The sequence below is a fragment of the Diabrotica virgifera genome, chromosome 1, assembly GCF_917563875.1.
Source record: "Diabrotica virgifera virgifera chromosome 1, PGI_DIABVI_V3a".
Lineage (NCBI taxonomy): Eukaryota > Metazoa > Arthropoda > Insecta > Coleoptera > Chrysomelidae > Diabrotica > Diabrotica virgifera.
Genome location: NC_065443.1, coordinates 113,074,423 through 113,095,395, shown reverse-complemented (window position 1 = coordinate 113,095,395; position 20,973 = coordinate 113,074,423). Strand labels below are relative to the sequence as shown.

The 20,973-nt window shown below is 31.0% G+C and overlaps 1 protein-coding gene across 1 annotated transcript; it reads left to right on the top strand.

Annotated features, from left to right (window-relative positions):
- The first annotated feature begins 5,844 nt into the window (after positions 1-5,844).
- On the top strand, positions 5,845-17,701 carry LOC114331148 (protein Mpv17-like). The gene is made up of 2 exons (XM_028280632.2): positions 5,845-6,365; positions 9,378-17,701. The coding sequence occupies exons 1-2, from the start codon at positions 6,177-6,179 to the stop codon at positions 9,735-9,737; spliced, it is 549 nt and encodes a 182-aa protein (XP_028136433.1). The 5' UTR covers positions 5,845-6,176; the 3' UTR covers positions 9,738-17,701.
- The last annotated feature ends 3,272 nt before the right edge of the window (positions 17,702-20,973 follow it).

Here is a 20,973-nt window from a genome sequence, read left to right as displayed (position 1 = left end):
GTTTTAATGCGTATGAATTTATTCGTCTCTAACACGTGGCTTTTTGGTAGGTATAGACACGTAATAGTCAAATCGAATTATTATTGTTGTGTGCCTCAATGTGATTCTTGGATAAAGCGTACCTAATAATAATTTATCGTTTCATTCTTTCCCTAAATAGGATAAACAAAATAGAATTCTATTCAATGACAGTTTAGTTGAAAAACGAAAGGTTTGGAAATATCTTCTAAAAATGGGGAAGCAGCCTAGTCCTTATATGAAAGTGTGCAGTTTTAGAATGAAGATTACTTCAAGGGTATGTTTATGTATATATTGTAATATAAAGTAGCTATTAATAATTTTGTCTCTTTCTCTCACATAAAAGTCAAATATATAATAAATGTTTATTTCAAATATTTAATAAATGTGTCAGCATCATGTATGTGGTTTTATTTACACAATAATTTTAAGTCCTATTTATAAATATCATTTATACCGAAAATTCTCCTAAAAAGTGACGTTTTTGTGACGTTAAAAAGGTTACGTAGAAATAACGTAAAAATCTTCTCTTAAAATGTTGACGTTTGTTTGACGTTATATATACGAACACTGTTAGCTGGGCAATTATAGATTGGCGTAGGATTCATGTTATTTATGTTTGTTTACGGTTTACTCTTTATACTTGCTTTAATCAATAATTAAATAATAGTTATTTATGATATAGGCATATATAAGTGTTAAAAGTACACGTTTAAGGCACGCATATGAAAGTTTGCAGAATGAGCGAAAGCGAGTTCTGCAATTTACATGAGTGCCTGAAAAATGTACTTTTTAACACGCATATCATACAATATTTTTTCTACAAACGTAATTACAGGACAATATCTACAAAAAGTTTTACTTGAACTTGACTGACATTGCAATTTTATATTTTTTTGACATTACATCAAAATTGCATATACGTATTATGTTCTAAAGAACTGCAGTGCCTTAAAAATTTTTTAAGCACTAATTCCTTAAAGTAGCATTGTAAACGCTCGTATGGAGTGCTAAAAATTGCATTTTTAACAAGGTTGTAGAAAAATATCATTAATATCAATAATTTAAACTAAATTACAATAAATATGCAAATTAACTTTTCTTTCAGTTCAGGACAGTCCTAATGTTGGGCATTTTAATAAATCCGACACGTATAACATGCCAAATTACAGGACAAGCCAAATTACAGGGAACTTGCACATTTTTTTTTGTTACATAATAATGTTCAGTTTTGTTTAAAAATGAGATTTCCAAAATTTCACGCTTCAAAAACTCGTAATAACTTAGAAATACATATTTAAAGTCTTCTGCGGTATAAAATAGTTCATACGACCCGTGACGTCACATAGTTTTACATTAGTTATTATTATGGTTATATTTCGCTGTGTCTAGGTACACTCTAACGTGTACGCAAATAAAAAAAATAGGTACACGCGAATTAAACTTGATCAAGCCAGTGACTTCATTATTTAACGTGCGCAGTGACTGTATATTTTGGTACATGCTATTTTGATATGTTTAGTGTTTGTTTGATAGAAAAATACTTGTTAAGGGAAGGGAAGCAGAACTATTTAGATGTTTCAAACTTAATTGTAATAAATCAATGTGTATATAAAAGTATATATTTAGGTTAGCAAAATAAATATATGTATTTAGTTGATACGACACGTACAAAATATTGCTAAAATAATTTTTATACGTAAGTTAATTATTATAATCAACTATTCTAAATAGGAAATAAGCCACAATTTAACTAGAAAAATGATTTTATTAACGTTTCGACGTCCAAATCGGATGTCATTGTCAAAATACAAAAATTAGTCAGATTAGATAAATTATTAGAAAAATTTTTTACTAAGCAACACCATTTTTGTTTAATTTAATAATATTTTGTATTTTGACAACGACGTCCGATTTAGACGTCGAAACGTTAATAAAATCATTTTTTGGTTAAATTGTGGCTTAGTTCCTATTTAGAATAGTTGATTACAAAAATGCCACAAGGATAATAGCTTCAGAACGAGTTAATTATTATTGTGAAAGCTTTAGGTCTTCTTTTTATTTTAATCTTTTATGGTAATACATACTATTTCATTTATAACTAAAAAAAATATATATTAATTTATAGTCTCTTATCTTTTTCGTACTGTTTTAAAATGTTCTTAAACTCATTAAAAGAACTAAATAATTGTCCACACTCCGTAGTTAATTTAAAAACAAACACTAAACAAATAAAAAATAAGAAATCACTGACACTCTAACTTTTTTATTTGCGTACACGGTAACGTATACCTAGACACAACCTTATATTTAGGTATATTCTTCTTCTCCTTCTTTAGTTTATTGGCCTCCACCTACTTGGGTATTTGTCAAGCTCATCGTCGTGGAATAAGTCAAAAATATTTATATTCTAATGACATTTATCGTATGTCATTGTAATAATATATACCAGTTTGTTAAAATTGTAGTTTTATACTGTTTTTGAAGGAAAGGAACGAAGGTTTACTATTGAAAATAAAACCATTTTGTAAAAGTAGGAATTTTTCTATGAATAGTTCAAACGATCAAAAACACTTAAATACAATATTAAAAAAACGAGCCTGTACCGCCATTAAGCAGAACAAAAAATACACTTTCTTTAAATAAACTTTTTTATCCGATGCCTAGATTTTGTGTCATTTTGGAACTACTAATGAAATAAAAGATTTTAGTAGTTTCAAAATGACACAAAATCTAGGCATCGGATAAAAAAGTTTATTTGAAGAAAGTGTATTTTTTTGTTCTTCTTAATGGGGTACAGGCTCGTTTTTTAAATATTGTATTTAATTACAGAGTAATTTCCACATATTAATATATTTTTCAAATTGGGCTCTGTACCGCCATTCTTTATTATATTACGAATACGTGTGCCAATAAATATCTCGAAAAAATATTCAAAATTACAGACGCAATCTTGGAACGCGTTTTGGCTACCTGTTGATCGCTACTGTATCACCTTAATTTGAATTTTTAATCGTCTTTAGGGGCCAAACGAAAGACAAACAAAACTTTTTCATCTTTGATACATGTTTTAAATTACGCTGTGTCTAGGTACACGCTAACGTGTACGCAAATAAAAAAGTAGGTACACGCGAAACGTCATCAAGTCAGTGACGTCACTATTTAGCGTGCACTGTTACTGGTTTTTTGCGTACACGCTAACTTGAGAATACCGCGAGCGTCAGTCAGAGTGAGGTTCACATTTGTCTAATCGCGTTGTGTTTACATTTTAATATTGATTAGTAAAGAGATTTCTTATTTTTATTTGTTTGTTTTTTTTTATTTATTTCTTATTTTAGTGTTTGTTTTTAAATTAATTATGGAGTGTGGACCATTATTTAGTTCTTTTAATGCGTTTAACAATATTTTAAAACAGTATGAAAAAGATAAATGAGACAAAAATTCGTGATTAAGGGTAGCAGATGTTTTAAGATAAAATATGTACAGGGCGATTGATTAGTGTGATAAAGCTAAGTAGATCCGCTATAGTTATAGATAGCAATAATAGTTAGTAACAAAAATTGTAGCAAACCTTGAGCTTCATAGTACAAAATTAATTAGAATGTTACAGGGCGTTCGATAACATAGTGGCAGACCAAAATTATGTTTTTTTAAATGGAACACCCTATATTTTATTTTATGTTCGTAATCTTCTTAACTTCCTTATCACAAAAATATAAAGGTTGGGTATGTTATACAGGGTATTTACAAAGTTATAACCAATTTTGTATGAAAATCGTAACAAGTTCAACTCCCTGTATAAATAGAAATAAAAACAACAGCATTGGTTTATGTTTATAAACTGTTATAATTAACTTACGTTTACGTATAAAAATTATTTTAACAGTATTTTGTACATACATGCCATGTCAACTGAATATTTATTTTGATAACCTGAATATATTAATATATAATATATGAATATAATAATATATAATAGTATATTATACTTTTATACAATATATAGGTACACATTGATTTATTACAATTAAGTTTAAAATATCTGAATAGTTCTGCTTCCCTTCCCTTATCCCTTAATAACAAATATTTTTCTATCAAACACTAAACTTATCAAAATAGCGTGTACCAAAATATACAGTCACCGTGCACGCTAAATAATGACGTCACTAGCTTGATGAAATTTAATTCGCGTGTACCTAACTTTTTTATTTGCGTACACGTTAGCGTGTATTCTTGTTCTCATGATCATTTTTCAGTGCGTCACAGTTTTTCGATTTCTCTCTAATGCATTAAGTTAGATGAGACGGAAAAAGCGGTAGCTCCGTGATTAAACACAAAAATAATGCAGCATTACAATGGTTATATACATAAGATGTCTATTCCTAACCTACGTTTGATTCGTTGATATTTAGAATGCGCGTTTTTTCTAGCCAATCAAATACACGTATTACGAACATTTGACGAAAACTTCGTCCATTTTGGCCATTTTTTAGAAGTGTCAAAGAGTCAAGTGACGGTTATTATTCAGGTCAGTATTTTGTGTACCTGTCATTTTGAAATTTCGAATTCGACTTCACTTGTGTTTCACAACGTCTTTGTGCATTATTTTGTGTTTTGGTTTAAAATTTAGTTCGTTAAAAGTTAGTCATTGACGTGAGGAGACTAGAGACATTCGAGATGTACCGAAGAGTGCTAATAAATATCTCATGAGTAGATAGAATAGCCAACGTGGAGGTAATGAGACTTACGCATAAGGAACGAAAACTAACAAATAAGAAGAAAACTGAGATATATGGGACATGTGATGAGAGATGTATATCTAATACTCCAGATCATTATGCAAGAAAAAGATCCATAGTAAGGAGACGTAACTCATGGCTGAAGAATCTTAGGAACTGGTTTGGATGTAATAACAATGAATTATTTAGAGCCGCTGTTTCAGAAATAAAGATCTCTCTGATGATTGCTAACTTTTGAAGCGGAGACAGCACCTAGAGAAGAAGATAAAAACACAGTTTATGGATAGTTTTGTGTCATTTTTTAATGTTTCCATATTTATAAATTTAATTAACAATATTGTTTACTTTTTAATTATATTCCCCTTTATAAAAAATACCTACATGTTAACATATTGTGTAAAAATCAAATCTACTAAATTACTAATTCCACAAGCTTTTCACCTATGGCTAAGTACGATTGTGGCATCTGTCAGATTCGTCAATAATTACATGAAATAAGTCTCGACACAGCCAATACAGTATATGACGTCATAATTAATGACGCACTGAAAAATGATCATGAGAACAAGAATACCTAGACACAGCGTTTAAATTATGTTGTGTTGTGATTTATAACATTTTTTTTTAATTTAAAAATTTATGCAAGTTCCCTATTATATTGGTAGTAAATAGCAGTCTGACTTTTGCATGAGAGTTTAACGATAGGGTAACAAATTAATTGGAAATACAATCTGTCCGACAAAATACATGGGACGATTTCGTAGTCTGACGTTCGAAACCTGTAACCTGTTCCACAATTAAAAACTTCCCCTGTTCCAATGTTCCCGTATATTAAAGTTAGTCCGGAGTCCGGCGCCCGGCTAGACACCGTTAAACTATTAACAAATTTTCAGCTTGCTTAAAAAAAATTTTGGTCGCGGAATCCAGGCCAATATGTATGCGAGTTGGTGTGTATATGAATAGGGTCGATTTGGTGCAAATACGTTTTGGGCGTATGGGAGTTGGGTACGACCACTGTCAATGTCAAACTTTTGCCCGCCAAAATTTTGACTGTCGTCAATTATTATTTAAAACTTAAAAACATATCGTTGTTTAAAAAGTATTGATGATGTTGGTTTTATCATTTATCACAAAATTTGCAAATCCTATCAGCTTCGTTAAGAACTGACATTCAGTCTTCAGTCACATGAATGTTAAATTAATTGAATAATGAATAGGTTATGTTCTTATGTAGATGTTATTATGTTCTTATGTTTAAGATGTTAAGATTATATCTATGTTTAAGATATAAATTAATGGAATATTTATAATAGCAATTTACTTTAAGGAAGTTAACTATAAAAGTATAATCTTATAAAGTTCTCATTCCTAAAAAATTGCACTTAACAGAATTAGTATTTCAGCTAAAAGACTATAAAAATGAATATTATTAAATCCTGTATGAAATATTACACGGGCTTGTTAAAAACTAATTTTGTGCTGGTACAATCAGTTCAAAGCGGACTTCTTTGTGGATCTGGTGATGTTATCGCACAGGTGGTTGCTGAAAGAAAAAATATTGATCTTCATAGGACTGGATGTTTTTTAGTACTTGGATCTTGTTTTATAGTAAGTTTGTTAAATTAAAATAAAGTGTACAGTGGCTCGCAACTTAAATGATGCAGTCGCTATTCAATAAAACTAGCTTGTGTCAGTAACTCCATAATTATTAAAAAAAATTACATATTGAAATTAAATTACTATAAGGTCCTGCTTCACCAACAACAAATAAATCAAAGAATAGTTATGGAATAGTAATTCGAATAAAATTTATTAGACATTTTACTTCAATATTATTTTGATAATTTAAAGTTAAACTGGCGAATTTACTTTCTTATAAATGTTTACAGCAAGATTAGCTTAACAATTTATTCGAAGAGTAAATATTTATTTGATAAATAAATAGAAAAAGTCTTATTTGACGTTAGTAAAATGGAGAAATGTCACTTTATTGGTCGAATAACTTTATTCATAGAATAAACTACTATTTGTCATTGGTGAAACCGGCCATAAGTCTTCTAAAATACCTTAAGCTATTTTTTGTGTTTCAAATATACCATAGTCTTTCTCCCCTTCTTTTTACCCTATCAGAATGTCAGATTTGGGCTCGCTATCTTAATTTCTATTCACCCATCTCTTACATTATTTTCCATTTTCTGTCACTATTTTCAATTCCGCGAGTGATTGTTCTTTAACTTTTCCTGCCTCCCAATGGTGGTCTATTATCCGACCCGTAGCTCCAATTTGCATGTTATGGATTTGCTGTTATAACCATGCATTTTGTTTTTTTTTTGAGAAATTAACATGTTAAATTTTCTGGCGGTTATGTTAAATTGGTGCAGCATAGGTCATCTTGATAATCATCAGCATGATAATCATCTTCACTTTCAAGCTTTTTGAGAATTTCGTTACTTAGATCAGCTGCTTTTTTCCACTAAAGGAAAAAATCCAAGAAATGCCTCTTTGACCTCGACTTTTCTCGGTTTGTGTGATCACAAAATAATATCGATTGTATTGTCCTTTTCATGATCATTTTTCAGTGCGTAACAAATGATAGGAAAAAGGGTAAGTCCGTGATAATACACATTTATGACATTTATTCTAACATGACATTTTAGTTAAATCTGACAGTTGTCACATTTTATTTTCAATTTGTAATAAAAACAAATCAAATGTGTTTCTTGCATTTATAAAATGGTATTTACTTTGATTTGTATAGTCTTATAAATTATACAGATTATATTTGTAATATTATTATCTAATTAAAAAAAATATTTTTTTATTATGGCGCCATCTATCGACAACTAGAATAACTAGAAGAAATGTTATAAAAATGTCACCGACGAAATGTAATCACCGACGTGCCTTTTTTTCTGTCACATACAATTTAATGCGTTAGAAAGAAATCGAAAAACTGTGACGCACTGAAAGATGATCATGAGAAATACGTTATTGTGATTGTAAAGTGAGTAAAGTTACAAATTAAGGGTGACACCCAGGGCGGACGGTCCCTCTGCCCCACCCTAGCTACGCCACTGCCCACCTCTACTACTTACTGTATCCATTTTTTTTTCTTGGCCTGCCTTTTCTTTTTAGGATGTTCTTTGCTTTGTGGATTTTTCTTGTAATTCTGTTGGGTTGCATCCTCATCAGATCCTCGTAACAGTTCATTTGTCTCTTTGCTAATTTATTCATTATTGGTTCTTAGTTGGCCATTCTCCTAATAGTTTTGTTGCTTAATTCATCAAATTGTGTGTTTCCAACTATCCTTAAATGTCTCATCTCCATTGCATTTATCTTTCTCTTATGTTTTTCCAGAATTGTCCAGTTTTCATTTGCATAGAGCAGAGTCAGTATTACTATTGTTTTACATATTTTTATTTTATCTCTTTTTCCCAGTATTGGAGCTAACACATAGTATAGTATAACTTGTTTGATTTCTTTGCTCTACTTCTTATTTCCGAGACTATTTTTCTGTTCTTAGTAATAATATTTTCCAGGTACATATTTGCAAGTTGTCAGTTCTGAGTTTTTGCTTTTTATCTTTATTTTATTATCTTCCATATCTTCTTTTCCGTTGATTATCTTATCTTACTTTTTTCCTCGTTTATTTCCATTTTTAGTTCTTCTATTTGCTCTACCCATGTATCCATTAGTTTTTGCATGTTGTTCTCGTAATCTGCTATTATATTAAACCTATGTTGTCCGCATACATTATGGACTCTATTGTTATAGTCGGTTCACTAAATTCAGACACAACTGGCTAGTAATTTTAGTAAGTAATTTTGCCAATTTAATGAAATTGGCAAAAAAATAATTACTAAATAGTTAATAATTACTAAATACATAGTTAGTAATTTTGTCAATGTTCGCAAAATTGGCCAAAAACAAAAAAATTACTGACTAAAATCACTAGCCAGTTGTCTGAGTTTAGCGAACCAACTATACCAGTTGTAATCTATGGTATCCTATTATTGTCTGTAGTTGGTTGGTTCTTACTTACTTTAATATTTCTTATTAATTAGTTCATTACTATTATGAATAGTAATCTCCTTGTGTATAGTACCTCTCTTCCAATTAAATTCTTCTGATATTTCCCTGTTATTAAATTTGTACTCTTCCTTTTACCACTTTGTAAGTAGTTTCTGTAATTTTTATTGATGTATTTGGTACATTTATTTTTCCTCAAGCATTCGCCTATAATTTGTCTTTCTATTTTGTCAAATGCTGCTCTTAGGTCTATGAATATTAATACAAGTTTTCCCCCCATGTCTATGCTTCTTTCCATTTTCTTTGCTTTGTCATTTGTGTGTCTTCATGGGCTAAATGCTGCTTGTTCTTCTCCCAATTTCATTTCTAAGTCTCGTCTTAGCCTCTTCTCTATAATTTTCTTATATCTTTTAAAGCATGCCGCTGACAGACATATAGCTCTATAGTTATCTCTAACTAAAAAAATAAATACAATACAATAAATTACAAAAATTGTGGCTTATTCCCAACTAAACTAGTAAAATTACTTTAAGATGCCACAAGAAAATAGCTTCAGAACAATAGCATTCTCATAGTTTCATTTTTTTTTAGGGTCCAGTAATAACAGTGTGGTACAGATTTCTTTCAAGAAAATTAGGAGATAAAGGCAAGTTTGTAGCATTAAAGAAAGTGGCAGCAGATCAACTTCTTTTTGTGCCCCCATTTCAAATAGCTCTAATTTCTACTATAAACATAATACAAGGCCGAAATTTAGAGTTTACCAAAGAACAATTAAGGCTTAAATACACAGACATTTTAATTGCGAATTATAAACTTTGGCCAGCAGTCCAAATAGTTAATTTTTATTTCGTTCCATTAAACTATCAAGTACTGTTGGTCCAATCTGTGGCATTGTTCTGGAATGCTTATGTGTCATGGAAGACACAATATGGGATTGTAAAAAACGATTAGGTATAATTTGGAAAATATTTTCTTCTCATAATGTATCATGTGGCAGCTAGTACATGCAGTCACTGAAGGTGGATATGAGCCATTACACGGTGCCAACTTGCACTTTTACCCTGGGGGTATAGGGGGTGAAAATTATTTTATTAAAAATAACCTCATAAATCGATAGAGGAAGATTCTAAGCAAAATTTGTTATATAAAGTTATTTAAATAAATCAATTCAGGTCAATGCAAAAAAAATGCAGGTTTTAAAGCGGGTTTTCATAAATAACTCTAAGACTACAGTTTTTACAAAAAAGTTATTACATATTACTAAAATAAAGAAACGATTATAGGGATTACTATAAATTTTAATTTTTGCGGAAATGTCATATTATATTATTTTATTTTTCGCTTTTTCCTAAAAACTTCGAAAGGGTTCTCTCATTTTCATCATAACTTTCTTAATTTTGATGCTATTAATTTCTTCTGGAGCTTATTTAATAGGTAGTATTCCTCAGTACTTTGACAAGTGTTTATTAAGTATATTTTATAAAATGCATAGTTTTCCCGTTTAGCTTGAATACTTAGATTTGAGAACTTGCCAAAAAACATATGTTAAATTACCTATAACTCACTTGGAATTAATATTGTGGTTTTTCAAATAAGGAATTTATTCGATATCTTGTTATCTTCAATTTTGGTAATATTTAATAATTTTTTTGTAAAAACTTACAGTTTTGGAGTTATTTATGAAAAACCGCTTTAAAACATGCATTTTTTCACAAAAATTATAATCTTTGATCTTTAATAACTCAAAAAGTATTGATTTATAGCTGATATTAACAAATTTTACTTATAATTTGCCTTCTATCGATTTAAGGGCTTATTTTTAATACAATCATTTTCACCACCGAGATAAGGTGGACCCCAGGATAAAATCGCAAGTTGGCACCATGCCATTGTTTCTTGAGGTATATTCTAACTACTCACCAATTTTCATAAAAATCGATGGAGGTTCAATAAAATAGTGGATGAAAACCTTCAGTGACTGCACTAATCTGGTAATTCTAGATTCTTGTTTATTAATTTTTTTAAGTTCATAATGTACTTCACTTCTTCTAAAAGTTGGATCTATTCTATTATTTGTTATATTCGTTGTTGATATATTTTCCTTACAGTCATATTTCCTGATATATTTTTAATGTACTTTTGATTATTTTCTTTCTTTGGGAGAATTGTTCAATAATTGTGTGGCCTACAAGGATAAATAAATCATTTTGCCTCATATAACTTTCCAAAATGCAATCCAAAAAATCTTTTTAGCATACCTTATGCCTAAATTTGTAAGTGTAGCAAAGTTTGTGAATTTTTTAGATGATTAGCAAAAACATGTGAAATAACAGTCTTAGAAAGTATATCTGAACTATGTATTTGCACAAAATTTTCACACAACAATAGGAACTAAAAAATTCGTGACGTCTAGACATTGCAGTTGCTTGCAAAAGTTATGGGGCTATCCTAGTGTAAAAGTACGAAATTATTATACTTTTTTGGGAATTTCTAAGATAAAAGTACTCTACCAATTGTTTTGAAAATTTGCATCAGCATTTATTATAAAAAGAAGTACAGTAAAACAATTTTCATAAAAAAGTATTGGAAATTAAATGATTTTTGCGCCGTCTATTGGCACCGTGAAAATAAAAACATAGCTCCACTGCTGCAGTGATCGGGACTAATAGAGATCCTGAAAAATAAAATTTCAAAGGTATTATTGAAATATGTTATTTTCTATATACAGTGCTAGTCAAAAGTCCGTACCCCCCTCGTATCTTTTGAACGGTTACACTTAAAGGCCCCGTCTCACCATCAAATAATTTGATCAAACTTGACAGTTAGTGACGTCACATCCTGAACATCTGATTCAAGGCATAATTCAAGGTCAGTTTGCTCAAACTCGACAAATGACAATCAGCTGTTAGACATAACATGATGGAATTTGAATTTTTAGTAAATAGATTAATATTCAAACAAATGAGAAGCGTTGAAAAGTCCTATTTTATGAACAATAATATTATTATATTACTGATTCTGATTACTACAACACCTAGAGTGACTCACAGCTTAAATTCTGAAATGATGCAGTCGCTACTTGTGTCACTAGCTCAATATTGATTAGAAAATAATTACATACTGATACTGAAAGTAAGTTACTATACGTCTTCTAACATAGCACAAGCTATATGTTTTGGGTTTTAAATATACCATACTTAAATACCTTGAATTATTTTATGTATGATTTTGATGTCAGCTAAAATGATAAAGCAAACTTTTAAATAAGAATGAGAAAATAAACACAAGGCAGTGAACTATGATTGCTAATATTTTATAGGTCCTTCTTTATTATCAGTTACAGTTGGGGTACTATTTATGTTATTTTTTAATGTCACAAATTTTCAATAACATTCAAATCTGGTGACTGGGCTGGTGTTTTAATGACATTTCAGCACTTATAAAGCAACCAAATATGAACCCGATATAACATATATGTTTTGAAAATCCACAAGGAAGAACTTCCTGTAGTTGGCTGTATACCATTAATTACAAGTGAAATTTAATAAAAAATTTTCTTCTTGGTAAATGGTATATTAGTTTAAAAAGCCCTAAAGGGCTACAAACATGTGAACAAAACGTTTTCGCTCTGTAACAAGAGCATCATCAGTGTTACAAGAACATGGTGAGCCAACCAAAAAAAAAATACAAAGGTCAAAGCCTTTTAAAAAGGAGACAAAAGTCTTATATAAATAACTACATTTGAAAAATCCAAAGGATGGATAGAAATTCCTAAGGATACGGCCCTAAAGCAACATATGACTCCCACACGTTGTAAGTGGGTCAAAAGGTAATTAGGTCATTATGTTATATTGTTGCCTGCCACCTCTTATAACCTAATGACCTAATTACCTTTTGACCCACTTACAACGTGTGTGAGTCATATGTTGCTTTACAGCCCTATCCTTAGGAATTTCTATCCATCCTTTGGATTTTTCAATGTAGTTATTTATATAAGGCTTTTGTCTCCTTTTTAAAAGGCTTTGACCTTCTTATTTTTTTGGTTGGCTCACCATGTTCTTGTAACACTGATGATGCTCTTGTTACAGAGCGAAAACGTTTTGTTCACATGTTTGTAGCCCTTTAGGGCTTTTTAAACTAATATACCTTTTACCAAGAAGAAAATTTTTTATTAAATTTCACATATATGTTTTGGATCAATGTCCTGATAAAATGGGTAATTATCATCGATACATAATTTTTGAGCACTAGCAGTGAGATGATGTGTTAGTATATCCAAATATATGTATTGGTTCATATTACTGTCAATAAAATGCATGTTACATACTCCTGCAGACAACATACACCCCAACATCATCACTCCACCTCCTACTTACTTTCATTTTTTTTAGTCTTAGTTCTTTAGTCTATCGGACCCAAACAAGTTTATTTTCATCAGCAAATATTACTGAATTCCAAAAGTTACAATCTTTGTTAATATGCTCCCTAGTGAACACAAATAATGTAATATGCCCATTTCTTTGGCTGATAGAAGATTTATTTCTTGCAGTTCATGTAGATTATTCTTTTGTAATATCCTAAATAATTAAATTTATTTCAAAGGTTTATTAATATTTAAGTATGGCATACTTGAAACCCAAAACAGCTTATGCTATTTTAAAAGACTTATACTAACTTACTTTCAGTATGTAATTTTTTTCTAATACATATTGAGCAACTGACACAAGCTAGTTTTATAGAGCTTTTCATTCACAGTCATTTGTTTCGAGCGTCTGTCATATGTTGAATAATCCCTGTATATTAATATTATACAACATATGACAGAAGCTCGAAACAAATGACAATTGATGAAAAGCCCTATTGAGTAGTGACTGCATCATTTAAGCTGTGAGACACTGTATATCAGTGGTGGCTTCGCTACATATTAAAATTATTTTGTTGATCTTTCCTTCCTTGATTTCCTTCTTTGCTTTCTTTAGCGTGCATACTAAACAAGTTATTTATGTACAGCAGCTTTTGTAGCCAATGGTTACTCTTGTTTGTTTTTTAGATTTTTTCTCATCAGGACTTCTGATTGCTTTTTGGTTTGTTACTTTCTACCTTCTACAATTCAGAGACACGAGTTTGGGGCTTATTATTCGTCCAAGTGTTGGAATGCTTGTGGGTTTTGATATATATGTACCAAATACCTACTAGGTTTGGGTTGAAAGGCTAAGGATTTGGTTGTGATAAATATTGTGGGATAATTGATTGCATTTGTGTGGATAAACCTGGCATCTGTTGATTTTGATCTTGGTAGTCCATCTTGAGCTGTGCCATTAGCACTAGGAAATAACTTTGTTGATATGACATATATCATTTACTTGATATCCAGTTTAAAAATACAGCACACCATTTTTAAATCCCTTTTTAACATCACTGCACTAGTAGTAGGATTGTTTCTGGTTTGTTAGTCGAAATAAAACACTTGTTTTATTTTTATTTATTTTGGCCACTCATAATATTAATAAAACTAATTATATTAATTATCAGTGTAATAATAATTGTAAATCTTCAAATATACAATAAGGTTTAACTAAAAACGCACTAAAATAATTTACATTTTAAACTTATTCACAGCCGAATGTTGCTAACTGCACCAATAGCTATTAAAAAATCTGAAATTCAAATCTGATATATTTGGATCATTTCTTCTTATATCTGCAATAAGAAATTGACCATCTGCATAATATAATACAGCAAAAAGTAATGGCCGTCAGTTCCTTTATAATTTCTATAGTATCCCTTCTGAGAGGTTGAAAGTTCACCATGTTTCCATCCATAGCTTCTAGACAATGTGAAAACTGCCATTTGCTATTAAATTTATTGCTAATTTAGAAAAATTATATGCAATTGTCGTGGAAAAGCTTACCCTTTTTAATGTGAGCCCTGTGCCTACATAGCGTAAAGCAACAATTAATCTGTAAAGAACAATATTGTTTAAATATAAATACATACTGTTAATTCAATATTTGATTCGTACCTGTTCGCACTGTTGATGCTTTCACTCATAGATGTATTTTTTCCCAATGTCTTCTTGTACACAATTTAGTTTTTATTAGGGCTTTCATTTCATGGAAAAAGTCTAGGTCTAGCCTACATTCTTTCTTTTCTATTTTTTCTGCCTGATATGCCCGAACAGTGGTAATAGGTGCCCTACTTAGTACTTGACAACAAAGTAAAGTCACAACTCCCTTCAGCACTCCTCACTCCAGCCTTTTCATTTCATTTTCAATTTTCATTGTGGATTAGATTAAGTTCAAACAAGTTAGACAACTCTTAATACAGAAAATTTGATCAAACTAGACTGATCGTGAGAACACCGATTTTTAGAATTTCAACAAACTGCAATTGTGACGTCACTTTGACGTACTTCCTCTCGTACGTCAAGTTTGCTCAAACTGTTTGATCAAATTATTTGATGGTGAGACGCGGCCTTTATAATAGTGAAATTTGGAGGGAGGAAATAAATGGACGTAAGCTTCTTTACTAGTCATGACAGGTGACGTAATAGTGACAGATGACTTTACAGCGCCACTGTGACAGATAATTCGCGATGAAAATCAAAGTAGCTGACCTCTGGTGGAATAAATGTAAACTACTATAAGTGGTATAAACAAACCAGAAAATTGTTGATTTGAATGGAATTTGGTCAATATTAAGAAATTTTTAGTAAATTTCAGCATTATGAGTACATTAAAATATTTTTAATCAAATCGGTATTGTTCTATTCCTCAATTGAATGTTTGTTTATACCATTTATATCGGCCATTTTCTTGCATTCGACCTGCCCTCTATATTCCGTTTCAATCGCGAATTGTAAATGGGACCTTATGGCAAGTGATACATTGTTTGAAAGTTATTGAAAATACCTATTCAGTCATACTAATTTTGTTTGAGTTTAAGAAAATTTTGATGAATAAATGAAATAAATATAAAATTGTAGTTTCGCATTTAATTAATAAAAATTCTAAATTCCGCCTATGATTACTTGTCAAAAAGGTTGACGTCGTAAAAACTACTAGAGAATTGAAAAACGTCAACTTTTTTGACAAAAAAACCATAGGCGGACATTTGAATTTTTATTAGTTAAATGCGAAACTACAATATATTTATTTAATTTATTCACCAAAATCAAAATGAACTTAAACCCAAAAAAATTAGTATGACTGAATATGCATTTTGAATACCTTTCAAACGAGGTATCACTTGCCATAAGGTCCCATTTAAAATTATCGGTCACAGTGGCTCTCTACCGTCATCTGTCACTATTATGTCACCTGCCATGACTAGTTAAGAAGCTTACGTTCGTTTATTTCGTCCCTCAAAATTTCACTATTATAGGTATAATAACCGTTCAAAAGGTAAGAGGGAGGGGTACGGACTTTTGACTAGCACTGTATACAATCAACTATGGGTTTTATGATCGGATAAAAAAATGCCAATTTGGCGGTTTTTGAAACTGAAAATGTTTTAGCTAATTTTAAAAAAAAATTTCAACACTTCGTCATTTTTCCAAATTTTAATATTTTTCAAAAATCCTAGTGGATTTGAAATCTTATGTATCTCTATTAGTCCTAATCACTGCAGCAGTGGGGCTATGTTTTTATTTTCACGGTGCCAGTAGATGGCGCATAAATCGTTTAATTTTCAATATTTTTTTATGGAAATTGTTTTACATGTTCTTTATTGTTCTTTTTGTAATAAAAGCTCACGCAAATTTTCAAAACAATTGGTACAGTACTTTTTATTTTAGAAATTCCCAAATAAAAGTATATGAACTTTTATACTTTTACACTACGATAGCCCCTTAAGGGTAAAGGGCACCCAAAGTCCAAAAATTGAATTTTTTAAGTTTTTTTGGGTTATGATTGAAAATTATTCTCTGAAATCTTCTTTTTCCAACGATATATAACACATAGTATAAAATATCCAGGGTTACAAAATTATTTGTTTTTTGAACGGCTGCACTCAACTTACCGTGTACCGGTAGCTTTATAGCGTATTAGAGTGTTTTATGTTTTTGCGATTTCCCGAATACTGGGTTTTTAATTTTTGATGTCAAATATCTCTGGATTAGAAGATAGAAGGTTCAAATTTTTACAGTAGTTGTAGATAGACAATATCAAGTGTCGCGTAAAGTTTTATTGAAAAATATACAAAAACAAGTAAAATAAAAAATAAAATCTAAACTTTTTTGGTTTTTTTTTTGTAAGAGTATTTTAAAAATGTTTACAATAAATGTTTCTTTCACTCTAACTTTACAAAAATCTATGCGGCACTAAAAATATATTTAATTTCAAAATAACACAAAAATTAGGTCTCTAAGTGCTTTGGTTACAGAGCTATGTGACATAATGTTAACATTGTCGTTAAATGGGACTTCGGGTGCCCCTAAATGGTTTAAATTTTTCCCATAACCTTTTGGTACATTTATGATTTATGCCATTTCCAAAGGATTTTTGGAGCTGTTTTATATATTTGGATAAATTTTAATTAAAAAACAGGTCAATTAGTTTTTGGATAATCTTCACATAGTTAAGTATTTGTTTGTATATGTAGGTCGTAGGATACCTGGTTTCTTTTCTGCACAAATTCTTATGAAGGCTTTTTGTGTGTCTTTTATATGAGACTCTTGTTCAACAGTTGTTGCCTTGTAAATTTTTCTTTTTGTAATTCCGTCTACATCTCATAATACTTACCAAAGATAACTCTCAAAATAATTTTATATTTTATGCTAATTATATTATTTTGTATTCCTTTATTATTTCATCGTGCCGTTTGTGGCTTATTTTAGACTAAATATAAATAAGAAATTTAATACATATTTGTAAATGTTGTTTCATAATAAATAAATAAAAAAGTGTTTCAAATTATTTTCCTTAAACTTTAAAAAATCTTTACTTTAAAATCTTAAATAGGATCCCCCATTTTTATTGCAGATTTGGATTCCTTATGTAAAAATAAGCAACTTTTATTGGAGACATTTTTTCGAATTATGGATAGATGGCGTTATAATCGGATAAAACGATTTTTTGAAATGGAAAATTAAATTAAAAATGGAAAATCTCCACTAAAATGGAAAACTTTCTTGGTTTTAGGACCTAATCTTCACAACCCAATAGGTATCACTCACAAACACGAGTGACACCTGTAAGACTATAGAGGATAGCGAATTATGCATTGCTACAATTAGGTCTTTGAAATATCTGGCGTTACTTTTGGGACCTCAGCAAGTATTTGTTCTCTCAATTTAATAATCCCATACCAAAGGTTTGCCGGCAGTGGACGGCCGTGGCTCAGCGGTAAGATACTGACTTCACAAGCCAGAGCGCATGAGTTCGATTCTCCGCAACAATGACATTTTTATTTCTAAAAATGCCATTCACCGTGCTTCGGAGAGTATATTAAACCGTAAGTCTCCCTGGGCTAGTGTTTACATGGACATTAGTTCCTTGAAACAGGGTTGAAGTTGCCAATTGGCGCCGGAACAATCCGAAAGGATCTCCCCGGCAGAAATGCAATACGATATTATTATTATTACCGGCAATGAAGAGTTAGAGCCCTTTTTTAATGCATTTTGAAAAAAAAATGTCTTTATTTAAATAACTTAATATTTTAATGATACGAAAAATCTTGAAGAGTAAAAAAATATAGGTTTTGCTTTTATGAACCTTTTGAATTTTTTTGTTTTTCTCTAAGACAAAAATTAGGATATGGCTGTTCAAAGTTTGCATACAGTCGTGATTATTGATTCTTAGTCCTCTCTTACCCTCGATTCTTTCTTTCCTCTTAGCTGACTATACCATTTCTCAGTACGTGGCCCAGCTAAGATCTTTTTCTAACTTTCACTGTGTTGAAAAGTTCTCGTTCGTTGCCTATTCTATGCAGCACTTCTTTGTTTGAGGTATGCGATGCCCATGACATTTTGAGGATTCTCCAGTAGATCCACATTTATTTACGGTTGCTGTTTTAAGAGTTCACGTTTCAACTGCATATAGAAGAGTCGACCAGACGTTTTGATAAACGTAGTCAAATTTCGAGTTTTATTCGAGAATCACAAAGCAGTTTTTTGATTTTTTCGAAAGATTTTCTGGCCTATTTTATTCTAGATCATGATTTATAGACAAGGCGGGTTCGTTGGGAAAAATATTCCCATGAGATATTTTTGCATAATCACATTCGTGAGACATCCCAGAATAAGGTTCAAGAAGTCGCCCACGAGCAAAGTGGACCAATTTTTTTTTAACCAAATTGCAAAAATCAATATTTTGGCCCGGACTAATTTTTTTTAGGTTTTTTGGACCATTCTGGACAAAAAAGGTCTCTTATAATTTTTCTCTTAAGTTGATCTTTTTCGAGTTATAAGCAAGTTAAAATTTGAAAAACGCGAAAATGGCCATTTTTAAGGCTTAATAACTCGGTCAAAAATTATTATTTTGAAAGTCAGAAAGTGACTAAATCAAAGTTTAAAGTCGCCGTTACATGATCCTGACTGTGTCATTAATTTACTACTAAGCTGTTATTTTTAATTAATAACAATGAGTGGTTGCATCGTATTGACCCTGCTGTAAATGTGAGTGCGAGTAAGATGCACAATTGGACTGCTGGAATAGCTTCTCTCTCGCACTCAGCATTTACAGCCCCGCACACGCGCATGGCGCTTATTATTATTACTTAAAAATAACAGCTTAGTAATAAAATAATCACAAAAATTTCTTCAGGATCTTGTAGGGGAGGCTTTAAACTTTGATTTAGTCACTTTCTGACTTTCATAATAATAACTTTTAACCGAGTAATTAAGCCTTGAAAATCGCCATTTTTCGTTTTTTTCAATTTGAAATTGCTTATAAGTCGAAAACTATGAACTTTAGAGAAAAATTATAAGAGACCTTTTTTGTCCAGAATGGTCCAAAAAATTAAATAAAAAATTGTTCGGGCCAAAAATATTGATTCCTGCAATTTGATTAAAAAAAAATTGTTAAAAAAAATTGGCCCACTTTTCACTTGGGCGACTTCTTGAACCTTATTCTGGGATGCCTCACTAATGTTATTATGCAAAAAAATCTCATGGGAATATTTTTCCCTTCGAACCCGCCGTTTTCGCCTTGTCTATTAGGCTGCTATTGATCCAACACCCCAGGTACTTAAATTTATTGACCTCTTCTAAAATGTGCCCGTTTATTTTGCAAAGTTGAGGTACATTCTGGTTTTTTCTGATTGACATCATCTTGGTTTTCTTAAGAGCAAACAGTAGCGATCAACAGGTAGCAACAAACGCGTTCCAAGATTGCTGCTCTAATTTTGAATATTTTGTCGAGATATTTGTCACACATATTCGTAATATAATAAAGAATGGAGGTACAGAGCCCAATTTCAGAAATATGTTAGTATGTGGAAATCACTCTATAACTAAATAAAATATTGAAAAAGGAGCCTGTACCGCCATTATGAAAGACAAAAAAATACACTGTCTTCAAATTAACTTTTTTATTCCATGCCTAGATTTTGTGTCACATTGGAACTACTAAAAATAGATTTTTTTATAACAAGAAATCGAACGTCACTGACTTGGCAACATTTCGCGCCTATGTGTATAAAAATTATTGTTTTTGATAGTATAAACGTCACTGTCAGTGTCGAATTACCGACGCACTGTTGCCTCACTTTTGAAAGTTCGCAGAACTTTCGCAATCTTGGACCGCGTTTGTTGCTACCTGTTGATCGCTACTGTATGCTCTTAATGTTAATTTTCATGTCGAATTGCTCACATATCGAGTTGGTCCTGTCGTTGTAGACCGAAGTCGGAATCGGCGTATCTGATGCCGTTGATGTTAACGCCATTCAGCTTGACTCCTTCTTTGAAATCATCCAGTACCTCTTTAAATGGAAACTCGGAATAAAAATTAAAACAATACACATCCTTGTCTAACTCTCCTCCTAATTTCTACTTCTGTGGATGTGAAAGCTTCAATCTTAATTCTGGCGTTTTGGTTTCAGTATAAGTTCTTTAGTAGTTTGATGTCTTTCCCATCTAAACCAACTTCTTGCAATCGCTCTAATAGTAAAAGCTAATTATTTCACAGTCCACAGTTAATTACTGTGATTGTGTAGAGAAACATACTGCGGTCGGTCAAGCGAAACGTGG